An 18,917-nucleotide genomic window follows, 5' to 3' on the forward strand; every position below is an offset into this window, starting at 1 on the left:
GCCCTCGCTGGGTCTCCCAGTCTCTGGCCATGTGTGTCTGCTGCCGCCTGCCACCTGTCCCATCACACACTTCTGAAGTCAGGCTCTGCCTCAGGGCTGGACCTGTCCTTGGCCAGCCATTGCCATTGCCCCCAAGCTCCCAGCTCTCAATCCTGAGACCTACTTGTTTATGTCACAGGTCAAATCCAGCCTGGACTCCTGTTTTGTTAGGCCTGTGCAGTGCTTTAGAAATTGGGAAATTTCATATGACATCTGGGTTTAGAGCTTTTGTGGAAAGGTAGGAAAATCTGCCTCAAAAAGCCTGGGGGGCAACAACAGGCCAGGATTGGCGTGGCTGCCCCTTTAAGACAGGCTTTCCCATGTGCCCTCGTCCCCATCCTGCCCAGCCACTGCAGGCCCTAGGACTCAAGCCTCAGGAGGATGTCTTAGAGATGTTCCAGGTCTTAGGATCAGAAAAGGTAGCCACAGCTCCCAACAGTCTTTGGCCTCAAACAGCTCCCTAGGGTGCATTGTTTCCAGTTCTGTGAGCTGGCCCTTCCCAGGGTCTGGCACCATTTGGTTCCCCGGGCTCCTGGGACAGAGCTAATCCCCCATCGGCTGAACCCCCAGGCCAGTTCCAGGACCCTGCAGGCCATCAGGTGGGGGTGCTGGAGCTGCCGTACCTGGGAAACTTGGCCAGTCTGCTACTGGTGCTGCCGCAAGACAGAGACACCCCACTGAGCCACATCGAGCCCCACCTCACAGCCAGCATCCTTCACATCTGGACCTCCAGCCTGAAGAGAACCAGGATGGAGGTGTTCCTGCCCAGGTGAGCAGCTGGGCCGTCCTGAAGGTGGGCTCCGTGGCCTGCTCCAGTTGGCCAGGCGTGGATGACAGAACCCAGGCGGCCAGACTCTAGGGTGTGTGCAGTTACCTTGGAGGCATGTGCCCTACATCTTACCACATCCTAAGAGTGTACAACCATCATTTTTCGAAACTGAAGAGGCACAATTGCTTATGTAGTTGAACAAATACAGATATAATTCTGCTCAGAAGGCAAATTAAGGCATAAAAATTCAAGACTTTAAGTCCTTGTACTGAAGGTTTCATTCTTTCTACATAAGGGTGAGCCTTTCTTTAAGAAAACCCAAATAGGTGCAAATACAAAACCCCAAGAGGTCAAAAAGTTAAATGATGGAGCTGGATTTTGCTTCTCCAGAGCAAAATCTATTTGCAAAACTCATTACTTTACAAAGGATTCTTCAACAATTGTCTTTAAATGATAAGCTTCTCCAGTACACTTGAAATCAGAGTAAACGCATAATTAATTTGTAGACCAGCATTAAGCAAGAAAATTATCCAAGGGCTCATTTACAGCATGTGGATTTTTTTTTTTTATAAATTTATTTATTTATTTATTGGCTACGTTGGGTCTTTGTTGCTGCACATGTGCTTTCTCTAGTTGCAGCAAGTGGGAGCTACTCTGTTGTGGTGCACAGACTTCTCATTGTGGTGGCTCCTCTTTGTTGTGGAACACAGGCTCTAGACGCGTGGGCTTCAGTAGTTGTGGTATGTAGGCTCAGTAGTTGTGGCTCGCGGGCTTTGTTGCTCTGGGGCACATGGGATCTTCCCAGCCCAGGGATTGAACCCATGTCCCCTGCATTGGCAGGCGTATTCTTAACCACTGCGCCACCAGGGAAGTCCCTATAGCATGTGGATTCTTCATGCTCCTTCCTACTGGCTGCCCCGGGCTCCTCCACTGACCAGGCTCTTAGCAGCGGTGAGCCAGAGACCTTGGCAGTGCTCCCTCAAGGAGTTAAAAATAAGTCCAGGCCCTGGAACAAAAACACAGAGAGAGAGACCCAGTGAGTGAAAGGGCCAAGGTCTAAAGTGGGATCTGGCATAGCGGGGGCAGATGGTGGACCAAACTCTAAGATAAAACCTATCTCTCCAAACCGAATATTTGGACCCCAAATCAAAGCCCAAAGACTGGCTATTTCAACAGATCTCTCTGGCAGAAGCAACCGTGATCTTTCTGTTATATTTGAGAGAAGCTCAGCAAAGGGAAAAGAGCTTTCAAGGCTAAAAGTAGAGAGAAAATGCAGCTGGGTGCAGGAATTTGTTACAATCTATTGGAGCATAGGAGACAGATGGCTGCTCCTCCTGAAGCAGCTGATATAAGGAAGAGGCCCCAGGGAGGTGCCCAGCTCCACTGAGAACTCTTCCCTGGTGCTGATTCTGCCTTTAGAACTTGCAAACCCTTGAGGAATGATCCTAAAAAACTTTGGAGGACAGAGGAGGCACAGGAAGGCAGAGGTCATAGTAACCCAAGTATTGCTTCACACTTGACCTCATCCAGATTAAAAAAAAAAAAAAATTAATCTCCCTAAGACTGTCTGCCTACTGTCTGAGAAAGACAGAAGTTTTTAGGGAAATAAAACTTCCCTTCCCTTTTAGGGCTGTTTCACAAGCAAAATTAACCAAGTTTAAAAAAAAAATGCTTTAGGCCCTTTAGGGAATAAAGAAAGAAGTAAAAACAATTTTACGTCTAGATTTGGGTACAAAACTTTGGACCATGGTAGACTCAAGTCAGCTTTGGGGCAAGAATTTACCTCTAGTTCCACAAATCACTGATTCATCATTTAGCATGACCTGCTCTAAAGTCGGCCTGCATTCTTTATTTAGCGAGAGCAAAAACTTGGGCACTCTGTGGGTAGCCAGGCAAAAATTGTGTGGCAACGAGGTGTGCCTTCTGGTTAAACATCACCAAACAGTGCTTTAGTAGTTTCTGGATGAATTCTGATGTCTAGTTTCCAAAGTAACCTTTTATTTAGAAAGAAATAAAATTGTCAAGGGAGGGAGGGAATATGGGGACATGTGTATAAAAACTGATGATTGAACTTGGTGTACCCCCCCAAAAATTAAAAAAAAAAATAAAAAATATATAATCATGAAAAAAAGAAAGAAAGAAAGAAAGAAAATAGAACACATAGGGACTGTCAGTCTTCAGTAGGAGCATTAGCATACCAAGAGAATAATCAAGAAAACCACAAGAAAGACTAATTATGTCAAATACATGTTTGTTTAATGAATAAAAGTTTTTAGGTCAACATAGTGGGAAGCCAAACTGAGCATTTTTTCTTATATTAGACATAATATGTGCATTTTTTAAAACCCACCAGATCTCATGTATGAGTTTGCCCTTCCTTCACAGAGCTGCGGGTCATCATCATGTGTGGTTTGTGCTTTTCTAGAGGTGTTTTCTTTCTTTTTTCTTTTTTAAATTAATTTTTTTAATGTATTTACTGGCTGCGTTGGGTCTTCGTTGCTGCACACGGGCTTTCTCTAGTTGCAGAGAGCGGGGGCTACTCTTCATTGTGGTACATGGGCTTCTCATGGCAGTGGCTTCTCTTGTTGCGGAGCACGGGCTCTAGGTGCACAGGCTTCAGTAGTTGCGGCACATGGGCTGAATAGTTGTGGCGCACGGGCTTAGTTGCTCTGCGGCACGTGGAATCTTCCCTGCCCAGGGATTGACCCCGTGTCCCCTGCATTGGCAGGTGGACACTTAACCACTGCGCCACCAGGGAAGCCCTCTAGTGCTTTTTTTGATGTCATACCTAAGAAACCATTGCTTAAGCAAGGTCACATAGATCTGTCTATGTTTTCTCTAAGAGTTTTATAGTTTTCACTCTTATATTTAGGTCTTTGATCCATTTTGAATTAATTCTGTGTATGGAATGAGGTAGAGGTCCAACTTCATCCTTTGCATGTGTCTCTCCAGTCATTTCGGAGCCATTTATTGAAAAGAATATTCTGTCTTCCATTGAATTTTCTTGGCACTCTTGTCAAAATCAATTGGCTATAAGTGTAGGTTTATGTCTAGACTTTCAATTTTATTATATAGGCACAAATGTCTGTACTTTTGCCAGTACCACACACCCTTGATTGACTACCGTAGCTTTTTAATATGTTTAGAAATCAGCAAGTGTGAGTCCTTCAACTTTGTTTTTCTTTTTTAAGATTGTTTTGGCTATTCTGAGACATGTATTTCCATATGAATTTTAGGATCAGCTTATCAGTTTCTGCCAAATAAACAGCTAGGATTTTGATAAGGATTTTGTTGAATCCGTAGATTAATTTGGGGAATATTGCTTTATAACAATATTAGGTGTTTCAACCCATAAACACAAGATGTATTTCATTTTATTTAGATTTTCCTTAGGTTTTTCAACAGTTTTGGGTTTTCAGTGTACACGTTTTGCACTTCTTTTGTTAAATTTATTTCTAAGTATTTTATTCCTTTTGATACTATTGTAAATGGGATTTCATTTTCGGATTGTTCATTGATAGTATAAAGAAATACAGTTGAGTTTTGTAATTTGATCTTGTATCCTGAGCCCTTGATGAACTGACCTATTAGCTTTAATAGTTCTGTGTGTGTGTGTATTCCTTAGGATTTTCTGTATGTAAGACCAAGTCAGATGACTGTGAACAGAGATAGACTTAGTTCTTTCTTCTGATTCTGGTTACTTTTGTTTTCTTTTTCTTGGGTAATCGCCCTGCACACCCTTCAGTACAACGTTAAACAGAAGTGGTGAAGATCCTTATCTTGTTCCTAATCTAGGGGGCAGAGCATTCAGTCTTTCCCCATTAAGGATGATGCTAGCTGTGGGGGGGGGGGGGTTGTAAATGCCCATTTTGAGGCTGCAGAAATTCCCTTTTATCCCAAGTTTGTCGAGTGGTTTTTGCTTTTATGAAAGGATGTTGGATTTTGTCAAATGCTTTTTCTGCATCTCTTGAAATAATCGTGTGGCCCTTGTCCTTTATTTCATTAGTAGGTGTTTTACATTGATTGATTTTCATATGTTGACTCCACCTTGCATTCCTGGCATAAATCCCACTTGGTCATGGAGGGGTTTATAGGTTGCTAGATTCAACTTGCTAGTTTTTTGTTGAGGATTTTTACGTCTGTATTCATAAGGGACACTGGTATGTCATTTGCTTGTGATATCCTTGTCTGGTTTTGGTAAAGGGTGCTTTTTTTAACTCAAGATATTTTTGTAGCATTTTCCTGGACTGGCCTTTGTAGTCATACGAGAAACAAATCACTGTCATCTTGCATAGTCAAACCTCACTTTTGCTATTGTCTTTAGTTACTAAAAATGATATTACCTAGTTTTATCACCTACCATAACCACCATACTTGGCTTCAGAGCCATCTTAGCTCTTTCACAATGTCACTGAGAAACAATAAAAGCACAATGGCAACAATAAAGCGGATGAGCTGCACTTGGCATTTTTCAGAGCACTTTCCCAGGATTATTTCACCGAATCTTTCACAGAGCTAAGAACTGAGCACTGGTATTAAGCTCATTTCACAAACAAGGAAACCGAGGCAAAGAGAAGCAAAGTAACTTGCCCCGGGTCCCTCACCTACTAAGAGCCTGAGCCAGCATTCACTCCCTGGCCCTGAATTCCCAAGTTTAAGTTCTTCACCACTGTGTTTCAGCCTTGAGAGTTCTCAAAAGAATGCGTTTTAAGGATTTAAGAAAATTTCAGAAAAGGTCGTCTAAACATTTTTTTGAGAAATATCCATGCTTAGAGAAAGCTTGTCCCTTTTTTTGAAAACGATTACAGAGACCCCAAACACACATTTATGAGAAAATCTGATACCTTTGTTTAAAATATTGGCCACATTTTCTTGTATGGCAGTGAAGACCTCTGATATTTAAGTCATGTGCAGTGTTTTCATTCTCCTACACGTTCTGCATGGGTTATAGAAAAGACCACCTAAATTCCATTTTGAACTTTTTTATTCTCAAAGAAAAATAATGTCAGCTGTGCTTTTAAAAATTCTTTCAACGGTAAAGTTTTAAATGCCTTGCCCTTGAAGAAACATGATGAAGTTGGTGTGCTGATTCTTCCTGCTCTCAGGACTTACTAAGAAAACCAAAGACCCATGCTGCACACAGCAAACATGAAAATACATTGTATCAAATGTAAACATATTAAATGAGACACTCTATTAATTAGCAATCAGTCAACAACTTCTTCTCTGTACCTACTGTGCACGAGAAGCCACCCTGGATGCAAGGTAGCAAAGCTCAGAGGCCAAGGGCACAGGCTCTGCACTCAATCAGCCTCATCTGAGTCGAGCTCCACCATGTACTCAGGACGTCCTCTTGGGCAAGCTTCTTAAACTCTTTAAGCCTCAGTGTGCTCACCTGTAAAATGAGGATAATAATAACATAGTTACGTGAAGATGAAAGGAGATAACCCAGGTAAAATACGTGTCGTAGTGCCAGCACATGGTAAGCACTCATTAAATATGAATTACCACGAGGAAATAAGAATGGACCAGGCTCTCTTCTCAAATAGTTTACAGCATCATAAATGACAGTAAGAGGAAGCAGAATGTCCTGTACATCAAACGAGTAGAACAAACAGTGTTTAATGGGGCTTCCATAAGCAAAGGTCACAAAACGGCAGGGCAAGTGGAGGCGTAACAATAGACTTGAGTTTAGAGGATAGTTGTTCAAATTCAAGGGCGACCTGGAGAGAACAGTGGAAGGTCCAGAGGTGGGAGAGAGCGCTGTGTGGGTGGATGAGTCAGGGGGCGGGAGGTGTGGAGATGCACCTGGAAATGAGCCTAGAGACCCCAGACTTTCCAGTGAGGGGCTTTGGTTGTCATGTGATGTGGATGAACATCCACTAAGTGGGAATTTTCAATGAAAAGTTGACGGTTTGTTTTTGCTTTTTAGATTTAAGATCCAAAATCACTTCAACTTGAAAAACATTTTATATTCCTGGGGAGTCACGGATCTTTTCGACCCGCTCAAAGCTAACTTGAAAGGAGTTTCAGGTAACAAGAGTTCTTCTTCCAAGCTTGTTGGCATTGTGTTTGGGGGCAGTTTTTAATCTGTAATCATGCACCGACAAAGGGATTCTCATCTACAGAGCCTTCAGAGGTAAACAGCCAGAGTTAACATTGTTTAAAAGAATAAAGAGGGCTTCCTAGGTGGCGAAGTGGTTAAGAATCCGCCTGACAATGCAGAGGTCACGGGTTCGATCCCAGCTCCAGGAAGATCCCACACGCCACGGAGCAACTAAGCCCGTGTGCCAAATAAATAAAAAATAAAAATAAAAAAAGATACTTTAAAAGAATAAAGAAAGTGCTTTGTTTCATATAAGAATATGTCGCTTCAGATAACAGTCAGATTTGGGTTGGACTTTGTGGGGGAGGGGGTGTTTCTTGAGATGACCTCCAAGAACCATTTTCAGATACCACCTTCAGAGTGAAGTCAGTGACCACAGGACACAATACAGCTCCCCTCCCTCTGCCCGGCATGACTAGGAGATGCCAGAGACATTGGTGCAACAGAGCCCTTTGTTCTGACCTCCCGCTGTCCTGCTGGCCTTGTGGTCACTCTGTTTCTACCTTCTCTGCCCTCCTCCCTCCCTGTACCTCTCTGTCCTCTTCTGATGAGCTAACCTTGGAATTTACCCTCATCCATCCAACTTCCATTCTTCACGTTACTCATTCATCTGTAACCTTGCCTTAAAATGTTCTCCCTCCCAGAGTCTATATTAAATTTCTTGGCTTACAGTAGACAAGCTACTTCTAATCAATAGGATCCGTATTCATCTATGGTCTGACAGAACTTCCATCTAACGCTAAAAGAGAGTAGAACGCCAGAAACTTATGTTCCAGAATCCTTTCAGGAGACCACTGGCTAACCTGTTGCCAACTCCAGAGGCTGGGGTTCGCTTCTGCTCTGGATAGTAGTAAATTATCTGCACCAAGGTGACGCTGGAGCAGGCATTGCCATTGGCCTTGATGTTTTCCTTGCCCGCTGAGCTGATGAAATCTCTGTTTTGAATGCTAGAGCCTCATAGCACAGATAAGTTTCTTGCTCAGATTTTTTTCTTAAGCAATCACAGAAGAAGGAAAAAAAGGAGTTTGGTCCACAAGAGACGTCTCAGCTTGGGCATTAGATGTGACCAGTTAGACTACACAGCACATCAAACAGGAAGAAGGATCTATTCTAGGTTATTTATAATCCACCAATTCTGAACTCATTGCCTAAACATGCAAAGAGATAAGCAAGACGACAGTCTGGTTTGGGCACAGTGCCCCCAGCAGTGCTCAGCACACAGTGGATATCCAGTAAGTATTGTTGACTTGGTTGAATGACTCGACCAGAAGTTTTCCCTGGTGACACCAACATAATCTGGCACTGCTGGGAAAAGAAGACTTGAGCGAAAGGATAAGAGGCAAGGAAAGAGCAGGGAATGAAGAACTTGAGTGCTCTCTGTCTTTAATAACCTGCAGAACCCAATCACAGTACCTTTTCGTGGCTCTGGAGCTCAGCTGTGGCATTCCTGTTTTCCTCATTCTAGTTCAAAACTTTGGGGCCATTCTGACCTTTTCTTCCACACCACTGCATTCCAGTAATCACTGTGACTCACTGTTCCTTCACAGTTCTCAAACCTCTCTGCCTTTATGTCTTAGAAGTGCATCCTAAAATGCCGTCAATCCTGTGTCCTCAAATAGGACCGAGCTCAGCCCACAGCATGCGACTCCCCTATTGTTAAAGACTTCTGAGGCCCACAGCTCCTTTGACAAGATCTAACAAGCAGCTTAGCTTTAAAAAGAACCTTTCAAAATGCCTAACCTCTTGTTTTGTAATGCAATTAAAGTCTACTTATATTTGCTCAAATCAGCAGAAATATAGGCTCATGAATCTGGCTTGTTAAATAATTATCAAGTGGTTACCATGTGCCTAGTGGGAAGCTTGCATGCATATCTCCTGCAGATAAAATATACCCACCTTACAGTCTTCTCCCATAAAGTTTTGTTCCTCTAACTCAGGGGTCACCAACACCACATAATGGCCTGTTTTTATAAATAAATATTTATTGAAACACAGCCACTTCCATTCATTTACAAATCATCCGTGGCTGCTTTCCTGCTATAACGGCAGAATTGAGATGCTGCAACAGATGCCACATGGTCTGCAATGGCTAAAATATTTAATATCTGGCCTTTTACAGATAGAGTTTGCCAACTAAAATATTGCTTTCCAATGCCGTTCTTTAAACATAATCAAGAGACTAGTTACTTCTGTGCCCAGGTAAGCTGTTGACTTAATTCTGGAGACAGGGCCTCTGCATCTCTCTAACAAATGGTTATATCATGCCTGAATGGGGTAGCCACCACCCACCTCACACCTTACTTGCAGAAATGAAATTCTTTATCATATAGCAAAGCATCAGCAGAGAGCCTGTCAGAGAGTAGCTGATCAGAAAATGCTGGCCTCCTGTCCTACAATTAACAAGAGGTTGCAAACAGTTTTGTACTGTTGATGGAAACTCAACAACCACAGGGAACTTTTGGCTTTTTCCTTCCATTGGGATCCAAAGCCCAGAATCATTTTACTCAAGTTCCCCTCCTCCATTTAAAAGTCACTCATCTCTCCTCTCATGGCATCAAATCCTTTTCTTGCTTCATGAAGAACTTGCTTGATATCATTTCAAGGCCCAACTGAGACCAGGATATTATTTTTCTCCCCAGACAACCTTGACACTACATGTTATGATGGTTTTAAGAATAATTCCAGTTTCACTTACACTGAAAGACATCAACTAGAGATACACTTCTTGAGCAATCCCACTTCCTATAGGATCAGCAGGCTTTGGTACCAACCCATGCTCCCTAATCCAAGAAATACTCCTTGAAACTTGAAGAAGCTATCCTATTCTTGACTTTTATAAGTGAATAGTCTTCAATCTCTGCTCAGGAAGAAGTACAAGCTCCCTGTTACTACGACATGAATGAGCAAACCACCCACAGTTTTTTGGCTGTGTACTGAAGTTGCCTTATGCCATAGCAGATAATTGGGAGGCGCCACAGGAGGTCATCAGGATGGCAATATAGGTCATTCCCAACTTCAGTCCCTTTCTCAAGAAGACCAGCTAGCAACTATCCACAGACTAGTCACCATTGTGGAAATACCCCTACCAGGGGGTGAGGCTGAAGCACCCCTCTGAAACACAGAGACTGAGAAGGACCACGTTAGAAAGATAAGAGGAACGGCTACACTCTGAGCACATCACCCCTCCTCCAAGATGACACAGCACTAAGTCTGTGGTTTCTCCCGTGGGAAAAGAGAGCCCAAGGTGGACATTCAGCTCATTCAATGTTGCAGGACACATCCTGGCAGGCCTTCTCAGGTCTCACCTCATGAAGACGACTGGGGATCAGATAGCAATGGAGAAGGGGGGCAAAGCTTACAGCAGCCAGCATTAAAACCTTAGTAGACCATATTGCAGTGGCACCTGAGCAGAGACCCCAGCCAGAAGGAATGCCATCTGCAGAGCCAAGCCAATGGCCCCATCTGGCCAGAGGGCTCAGTTGGCAGTTCTGTGATTTGGGTCTGCAGTCAAAGGGCCATACTTCCAACCCACCCAGGCAGGAAAGCAAATTCACAACCCAACCCAACTGCCAAGCATAGCCTCAAGTCCTGCTCATCCAGGAAGCCTGGCCAGAGAACCCTGATAGCCACGAAGCTTATCCTACAGCCCTGCTTGGGCAAAGAGCCAAGCCAGATGCCCTGCACAACTGTTGAGCATAGCCCGTGACACCACATAACCAGGGAGCCTGATCAGTGACTCTGGACAGCCTTGGAGCCCAACCTGTGGTACCACCAGGCCAGATCTGAACCCGTGGCCCCACCTGACATGGAGCCCAGCCAACAGCACCACCCAGTTGGGAAACAGCCTGAGACACCACCTGACCAGGAATGATTGCAGAGCCCAGCCCATAACTGCCCAATCAGTGCACCATCCTGCCAGGGAACACATTCTGCAACCTCACTCAGTCAGAGGTGATTACAGAGCTAGTGGCCCAACCCAACCATGAAACATAACCAGAAGCCCCACCTGAACAGGGAGCCCACACAGTGGCCCCACTTGAATGCACAGTCCAGCCAGCAGTCCCGCCCAACCAAAGAACCCAACCAGCAGCAACCCCCACAACCTCAGAGCATATGCAGTAGCCTTGCTCAAATAGAGACCCTGATAGAAAGCCTTACCTGCCCACGACTGCTATCAGCTGACTGGTGAAGGTCTTTCCTTGCCAGAGCAAACCTGTAAAGTCTAGAAGAGGAGACTGCTTACTTAAACACATAGATATTAATGCAAGGAGTGAAGGATCATCAAGAATCAGAAAAACATGATGCCACCAAGAGAAACAAGTAAAGTTCCAGTAACTACCCTAAAGAAATGGAGATCTGTGAGCTGTATAACAAAGAATTCTGAGTAATCCTTTTAAAGAAGTTCAGTAAACTACAAGAACACACAGACAAACAAAATTAGGAAAACAGTGCACAAATAAGAATTTCAGCAAAGAAATAGAAATCATTGTATAAATACAGGTGGTTCACTTTGTTGTACAGCAAAAACTGACACAACAGTGTAAAGCAATTATATTCCAATAAAGAGCTTTAAAAAAGAAAGAAAAGAAACCATCAAAAAACCAAAACAAAACAGAAATCCTAAAGCTTAAGAATACAATGACTGTACTGAAGATTAAGAGAGCTTCAACAGCAGACTTGACCCAGCAGAGGAAAAAACTCAGTGAACTAGAAGATAAATCATTTGAAATTATCTAGTCAGAGGAGCAAAAAGAAAGAGTGAGGAAAGCCAAGGGGAGTTGAGGACATCCATCGAAAGAAACAGTGTATAAGTTATGGGAATCCCAGGAGGAGATGAGAAAGAGAAAGGGATAGAAAGTCTATTTAAAGCAATATTGGCTGAAAACTTCCCAAATTTGAAGAGAGAAATAAATAGGCATCCAGATTCATCAGGGCCAAATGACCCCAAATAGGTCAAACCTGAAAAGGGTTACACTGAAACACATTTGTAATTACATTGTCAAAAGACAAAGAATATTGAAAGTAGCAAGAGAGAAGGAACAATTTCGAGGTCTTGAAATTGGTCTTGACAATTACTTTTTGGATATGACACCAAATGAACAAACACCAAAAGCCAAAGTAAACAAGTGAAGCTACATCAAACTAAAAGCTTCTTCACAGCAAAAGAAGTAATTGAGAAAAGGAAAAGGCAACTTATTGAATGGGAGAAAATACTTGCAGGCTGTGCTCTCTCTTAAGGGGTTAATATCCAAAATATCTAAGGAACTCATACATCTCAATAGCAAATCATAATCGTCATCCAGTTTAAAAGTGGGCAGAGAATCTGAATAGATTTTTCCGAAAAGATACTCAAATGGCCAACAGGTACATGAAACTGTGCTCAACATCACTAATCATCAGGGAATGCACATCAAAACAATGAGATATCACCTCACACCAGTGAGAATGGCTATTATCAAAAAGATAAGAAACAGCAAGTGTAGGGCATTTTCTGGCAGTCCAGTGGTTAGAACTCCACGCTTTCACTGCCAAGGGCACAGGTTCGATCCCTGGTTGGGGAACTAAGATCCCACAAGCCATGTCCTTGTGCACTGTTGGTAGGAATGTAAATTGGTGCAGCCACTATGGAAAATAGTATGGTGGTTCCTCCAAAAAGTCAAATAGAACTACCATATGATCCAGCAGTTTCACGTCTGGGTCTATATCCAAAAGAAACAAAATCACTGTGTCACAGAGATATCTGCACCTTCATGTTCATGGTAGCATTATTTACAACAGCCAAGACATGGAAAAAAAGCTAACTAAGCGTCTATCAACAGATGAATGGATAAAGGAGTTGCAGTACGTACATATGCAATGGAATAGTATTCAGCCATAAAAAAAAGAAAACCCTGCCATTTGCAACATTGTAGAAAAACCCTGAGTGCATTACCATAAGTGAGTTAAGTCAGAGAGAGAAAGACAAATACTGTATGATCTCACAGATATGTGTAATCTAAAAAAACTAAACTCATAGAATCAGAATGTACAATGGTGGTTGCCTGGGTGGGGAGAATGGGTGAAGGTGGTCCAAGGGTACAGATATAAGATATATTATCTTATTTGCAATATATACATATATAAAATGTCACATAGTATACCTTAACCGTACATGTTATATACGTGAATTGTATCTCAGCAAAGCTGGGTGGGAGGGTGGGGAGAACGAAAGACGTGAGGAGTGGCCTAGAGGAGAAGGATGGAGAAAGGAACTAACCACCTACTTTCAGAGGCCATTTCAGATTCTTTCCAGCATTCACTCTGTATATGCTGGGCTGCGTGTTATGTGACATACACTCTCCCTCTATGGCTAAGTGACAAGAAGATGAGAGAGATAAACTAGAAGCAAATTCTGGCAATAACTTTTTCAAAGCCATTAACGTTGCCAGTAGTAAGTGATAACTAGAAAGACAAAAGACACAGCAAATGATAGTGTTTTTCCTGCTTATGAGAAGCTGAGGATGGAAAGTAGGATTACTGATTTATATTTTGCAAATCTAATGGCTATACAGTGTCATATTATGAAAACTCTTAAGCCTTTTGAGAGTGTGGCCAATCACACACAAAGAATGACGGGCTCCACTAACAAAGGGGAAGGGGCACTGAAACTGTTATTTGGATGAGATTTGCCAAAGACTCCTTCAGTGCTGCGCACCTGTGATTCCAAAGACAGCAGCCAGCATTTCCTTACAAGTGAAATCAGATTAAAGAACACTAAGGCCGTTGTTTTTATGGGGAAATGAAACAAACGTAGTGTGAGGAGTGTCCACTATTCATTCCTCCAACATTTGCTAAACACATATGTGTACCAAGCGTTATCATGCTAGTTGAGCACAGTAACAGGTATTTAAGATGAATAACACAGCGTCCCCTTTCTGGGCGCTAACAGTATAACAAGGAAGGTTGAGATGGAAACACTTCAAAGAAGATGTTATGGAAGGAGAGTGGAGAGTATGCCAGGGAGGGCAGGAAGATTTTTACCCATTTGGTTTGGTTATTGAAACGTAATGTAGGAGCAGAAGGGTTCATTGGGGGAGGCGGGGGGAAGGCAGCGTTTCCCAAAGTAATGTTCTGTAGAATTCTAACCTGGTAACCTTGGAGACAGGAGATAGTATGGGTAGTTCCATGGTTAAACACTACATATTATAGCCCTCCTGTAGAGAGTCACTGTGAACATTAGCAAATTAGCAGCTCTAAGAAAGTCTACAATTAATAACAAAAGCACAAACCTATTCAACTTGCGGTTCCCATTGTAACTACTCATGAAACGCTTTTTATAGAATAGCACCTGTAAACAACCTTGGGAACAAATTTTGGGGAAACAGGTCACATGACCCTCAACGGCACTAGACAGCTGCCAACACGGCAGGAGAGGATGAGCCCAAAGCCAGGAGAGGATGAGCCCAAAGCCAGGAGAATCCCTTTTTGCTTGACCTCTTCTAGGCTGATTTCATTGGTTGCCAGCATTTCCAGAGCTACTTCACAAAAGTAAGCAAATAAGGATCTGTAGTACGAGATCAAGCAATAAGAAAAACACCAACCCACAGATGACTCCTGAATCCTTATTTTGATCACAAATGTTGGTCTTCTGAAATGTTAACTCTTACCAGAGATGAAATGTATGAGAGATGAGGATGCTGGGGCATGACAGGCTATGGGTCTTAGCCTATGTCTGTGCAGACACATAAATGTCAATTATCGGACCATGCTTGTGATGTGGTGGATAAAAAAGCTACTTAAATGAAACCTCAGTTGCAGTTTAAAGAAACTGAAATACCAAGCCCATCTAATCAAAAACTCATTCATACCGACCAGTTGGCCCGATTTCTCACATTATGCCAGGGTGCCCGGACTCTTAACACAAACACATTTACTATACTCTAGCTGATAAAGAACCTCATTCATTTCATTAACATTTATTTTAAATAAATGTTCGGATACCATACTAGATAGTAATGAAGTCACAGATTAGTAAAACCTTCTTATGACCATGAGCCATTCCTTATACACACAATTCTGATTTGGCCACTGCATTTCAGTTTGCTTAATGAGTTAGTGAGACAAGCTAGTTATTAGTTATAGAGAAATCTGTTTCTTTTCTAAAAGATCCTACAGAAAAAGACCAACTGCTAAAATCAATCAGATTTTGCCCTGGTTTTAGGACAAGTGATGCCAAGTGAATGTTTCCACTAATTTTTCTCTTCCTTTGGCCCTTGTCTGGTCCCTTTCACTCATGCTGTTCCTTACAGTGAACACAGCCAACACAATTTCCTGTGTATGCCTTATTCACAAGAGGGGTGAAACGCTGCATATTCTGTATTCTGCTGGTCTTATTCTCTCACAACATTCATTTGCCATCCCCTCGTATGTGCGTGAGAAATGCAAAACAACTTAAATATTAGTCTAAGATAAAACAATGAAGCCCCCTCAAAATACAATATGTCCATCACAATGCCTGTTTTAAGACTCCTACCACAGCTCCCTGTTCAGTGCGTGCTAGACTTGACTAGAACACACTTTTCCAAGGTGGCGGCATCTGTATGGAAGGGTGGGGTGGAAACAGGCACTGTACCTGCTGTCAGAACACCTGCCTATACCTGACTGGACCTCTTGTCAAGTATGTGACCTCAGATGACTTCACAGATCACTCTAAAATGAGAGGGTTGGACTGAATGATTTCTAGTTTCTTCTCATTCTAAAGATTCTTACTTTCATTCTTTGTGTCATCAAGTACCATTTCACTGTGGAGAATTGCTTAAAAATGATTGGTAGCTGAATTACAAAAACCTGTCGATTCCTCTAACACGATCACTCAGATTCCTATTTGCTAAGCTTATACTACCTTTGAAATTGTTGGCATACAACTATTATAGTTCTAACCTCTCGTTTTCTTTGTAAATTCTAGCCCGTGAAGCAAGGTAAGTGCATCACTGATATACTGAGTACACAGAAGGCAGTCATGCGGCGTGAGACATTTTTTATACACTGCCTTTTAAAGCCCATAGTACAAACCTCTGGCTGTCATTTAACAGTGGCTCTTAAAATGGAGCCCAAGAAGGCATTCAAAGGAAATCATCTCAGAAGCTTGCTGAATGTGCAGATTCCTGGGCTCCAGAATTTGCATTTTAACACATACTCTGGCAATCCTTACACCACCGAATTTTTAGAAATACTGACTAAAGATTTCAACAGTAACTAGGAATTATTTTTTAAAATTAACCATTGAATAAATGGGGCACAGCCCCAAATATTAATCTGAGAGGGTTATTAGATAATTTACGAAATTTGAGGTTTTGAAAGTTGCATCAAATACTGCACCTTAAAATTTTGCAAATCTCTTCCGAACTACACAGTAGGCAGCATGCAAGATTGTAGGTAAAGTCCGTTCTTTAAAAATGTATTCAAATCTTTCAACTAAATGCATCAAAATGCAAATAAACAATCACATTTTTATTTCTTGGGGTTAGGCCAAGATGGCGTTTATGTTTCTGAAGCGATCCACAAAGCCCAGGTTGAGGTTTCAGAGGAAGGCACCAAGGCATCTGCAGCTACAGGTATGCACCGTCACACTGCTTGCCTGTAGCTCCCTTTGTGAAAGATTTATCCAGTTCAACCTTCACACTTCTTAGCCTCCCCACTAAAAACCCCAAGTCCAGATGTGGTAGAGCATTCTTAAAAAAGGCAATGTTAACAGAACAAAGTTTTTGAAAAATGATGGAAGAAAAGAGCCATTTTGAAAAGGATTTGTACCATGACCCCATAAACAAGGAATAGAGTCATTCTGAACATTACCTTCAGGAAAGAATTTATTCCATGGAATATTTTGAAAATAGGGCACAGTGTTGGCTAAGTGGTATCTTTTCTCTTTAATTTTCCCATTTGCACCCCATCATAACACTAAACAATGCTATATCATTAGGATGCTTTTATTTCTTCAAAAATCAAGGCATATAAGTGACTTCGTATCCAATTTTAATAGTGACTTCCCTCAAAAAAATAGAAAATACAATGGGATTCTATTCTTTATCTTTCCTGCAGCTTTGTTGTTACTGAAAAGGTCTCGGATTCCTATTTTTAAAGCAGATCGGCCATTCATCTTTTTCCTGAGAGAACCCAACACAGGTATTACAGTATTTTTTGATAGGATTCACATAAATTAAATATTTATCAGCATCTCTCTAGCAACAAAGGCTCATTTGTCCACCCTAACCTAAAACAAGCATTCCTTCTAGCTGGTTTCTATGGTGCTTCAGAAGCTTCCGGGTTGCTATGTGATGTATCCTGTAAAAGGGGAATATTTCATAACTACTGAGGAAACTAATATCCTCTGTGGCCTTTTTGCCTTCTGTTTCTTTCAGCTCATTTATAGTTGATGTAGGCCTTTAAAAATTCAGGTTTCTAATTCTGGGGAGACTTAAAAAAAATCATGAAAGTAAAATAAATGATAAGTCTTTTTTCCCCATTGTTGCCAAGCTTTCTTGGCCTTGTAGGATGAGAGTTTCTTCAGGCCACTAGAGCATCTAAGTAGTCCTCTGGCTCTCAGTACCCCTGGTATCCTAGGGAATGCACCTGCATCTCTATAGCTTTTCTGTTGATCTTTCTCAAGCTTACCATACAACCACATCTTAATCCAAAGATGGTATGGTACAGGCAGAGCCTTAGCACATCAGAAGGACAAGCAGAAGTCCTTTAAGCATCAACAACAGTGAACAAAGTATTCACATTATTCCTCTTAACGTTGCCCCACCCTCTCTGGCAATTACTTATCAGCCTAGGAAAGAAAAGAGATTCTCAGTAAAGAGTTGTTGGCAAGTCTAAACAATGTGTTAAAAAGAAATAGGATGGAACAAGACTAACAAAATCAAGCAAAAGTGGATCTACTTTAACTAAACATCAGGCATTATTTTTATTTATGGAGAGAAAAAAAGTCAAGTTAGAATAATGAAAATTACGCATAGGTTTTACACAAATTCTTAAGGAAATACTGTCAACATCATTTTATCTGAGAATCATTTGCATACTGCTGTAACTTGTGCTAGAAATCAAAGACACTTGTGACAAAAAGGATGAAGGTAATCATTCACTAGGAAATAATCTATTGGGGGATTATTTGGGGAGAAAAAGTCCATCGACAGAATATATCCTCTTAGTATATCACCATGATCACCCCAACCCCATATTTATTAGATGAAAATGTCACTTATCACTCAGAACAGGCAACAGAGAGCCCTCTCTTAGAAAGGATACAAGTCAAAAATGAAAGATGAAAAAAATGACAGGTTCTACTCCCTCAAGAAACAAAGAGACAGGACTAAACTTGAACAGAAAGTACACTGTCAAAAGCTGATAGCCTATAAAAGTTGATGACAGTTAAAAGAGAACAGTTTCTCTTCTGGAATTCAACTGCATAAAATGATATAAAACCTTTGAACTAACTAGTAAAGGACACACCACTGTTTCCGTGATAAGAGTTTTCAGAACGGCCTTAGTAAACAGAATGAAAAATACAGTCCAAAACCAGTTTGATAATCCACCACACATCTAAATATAGTCCTTGTGAATTGATTTACCTCTCTTTCTGGGAGGTACTTGCTCACATCACACAAGGCCAAGTGGCTATTCTTCTGGTGACGGGGTACTGAAAGGACAGAAATGAGTCTCAGCCTTCAGTACACCAAACTGACAAAGCTTACTGATAAGGGCAAATAATGACTCAATCAGTTGACAAATGGGATACACACAAGAACATTACAAAAAATGATCTTAACCTCAAGATTAGACTGTTGGAGAAAGTCATTTGTACAGCCTACACTCATCCATCCAGTGATCTAAAGGGCCTAAAAGACACAATATTCCCCTCAAATGTACTCCTCCTCCCCTTCGCTTACAGAAATTCTGCAGTATTTCACTAACTTAACTAAGATGCCCAGTTTCTTAAAATGTAAAAAAAAAACCTGCAAGAGA

At 41.7% G+C, this 18,917-nt stretch overlaps 1 protein-coding gene across 1 annotated transcript in view; it reads left to right on the forward strand.

Annotated features, from left to right (window-relative positions):
• SERPINE3 (serpin family E member 3) overlaps positions 1-18,917 on the forward strand; it is a 50,086-nt gene that overhangs the window by 30,394 nt on the left and 775 nt on the right. Inside the window, exons 6-9 of the mRNA XM_057707210.1 lie at positions 610-808; positions 6,741-6,841; positions 16,421-16,507; positions 16,992-17,075. Of these exons, the coding sequence (XP_057563193.1) occupies positions 610-808; positions 6,741-6,841; positions 16,421-16,507; positions 16,992-17,075 (471 nt within the window). The remainder of the gene's footprint in view (positions 1-609; positions 809-6,740; positions 6,842-16,420; positions 16,508-16,991; positions 17,076-18,917) is intronic.

The sequence above is a fragment of the Hippopotamus amphibius genome, chromosome 14 (assembly GCF_030028045.1).
Source record: "Hippopotamus amphibius kiboko isolate mHipAmp2 chromosome 14, mHipAmp2.hap2, whole genome shotgun sequence".
Classification (NCBI taxonomy): Eukaryota; Metazoa; Chordata; class Mammalia; order Artiodactyla; family Hippopotamidae; genus Hippopotamus; species Hippopotamus amphibius.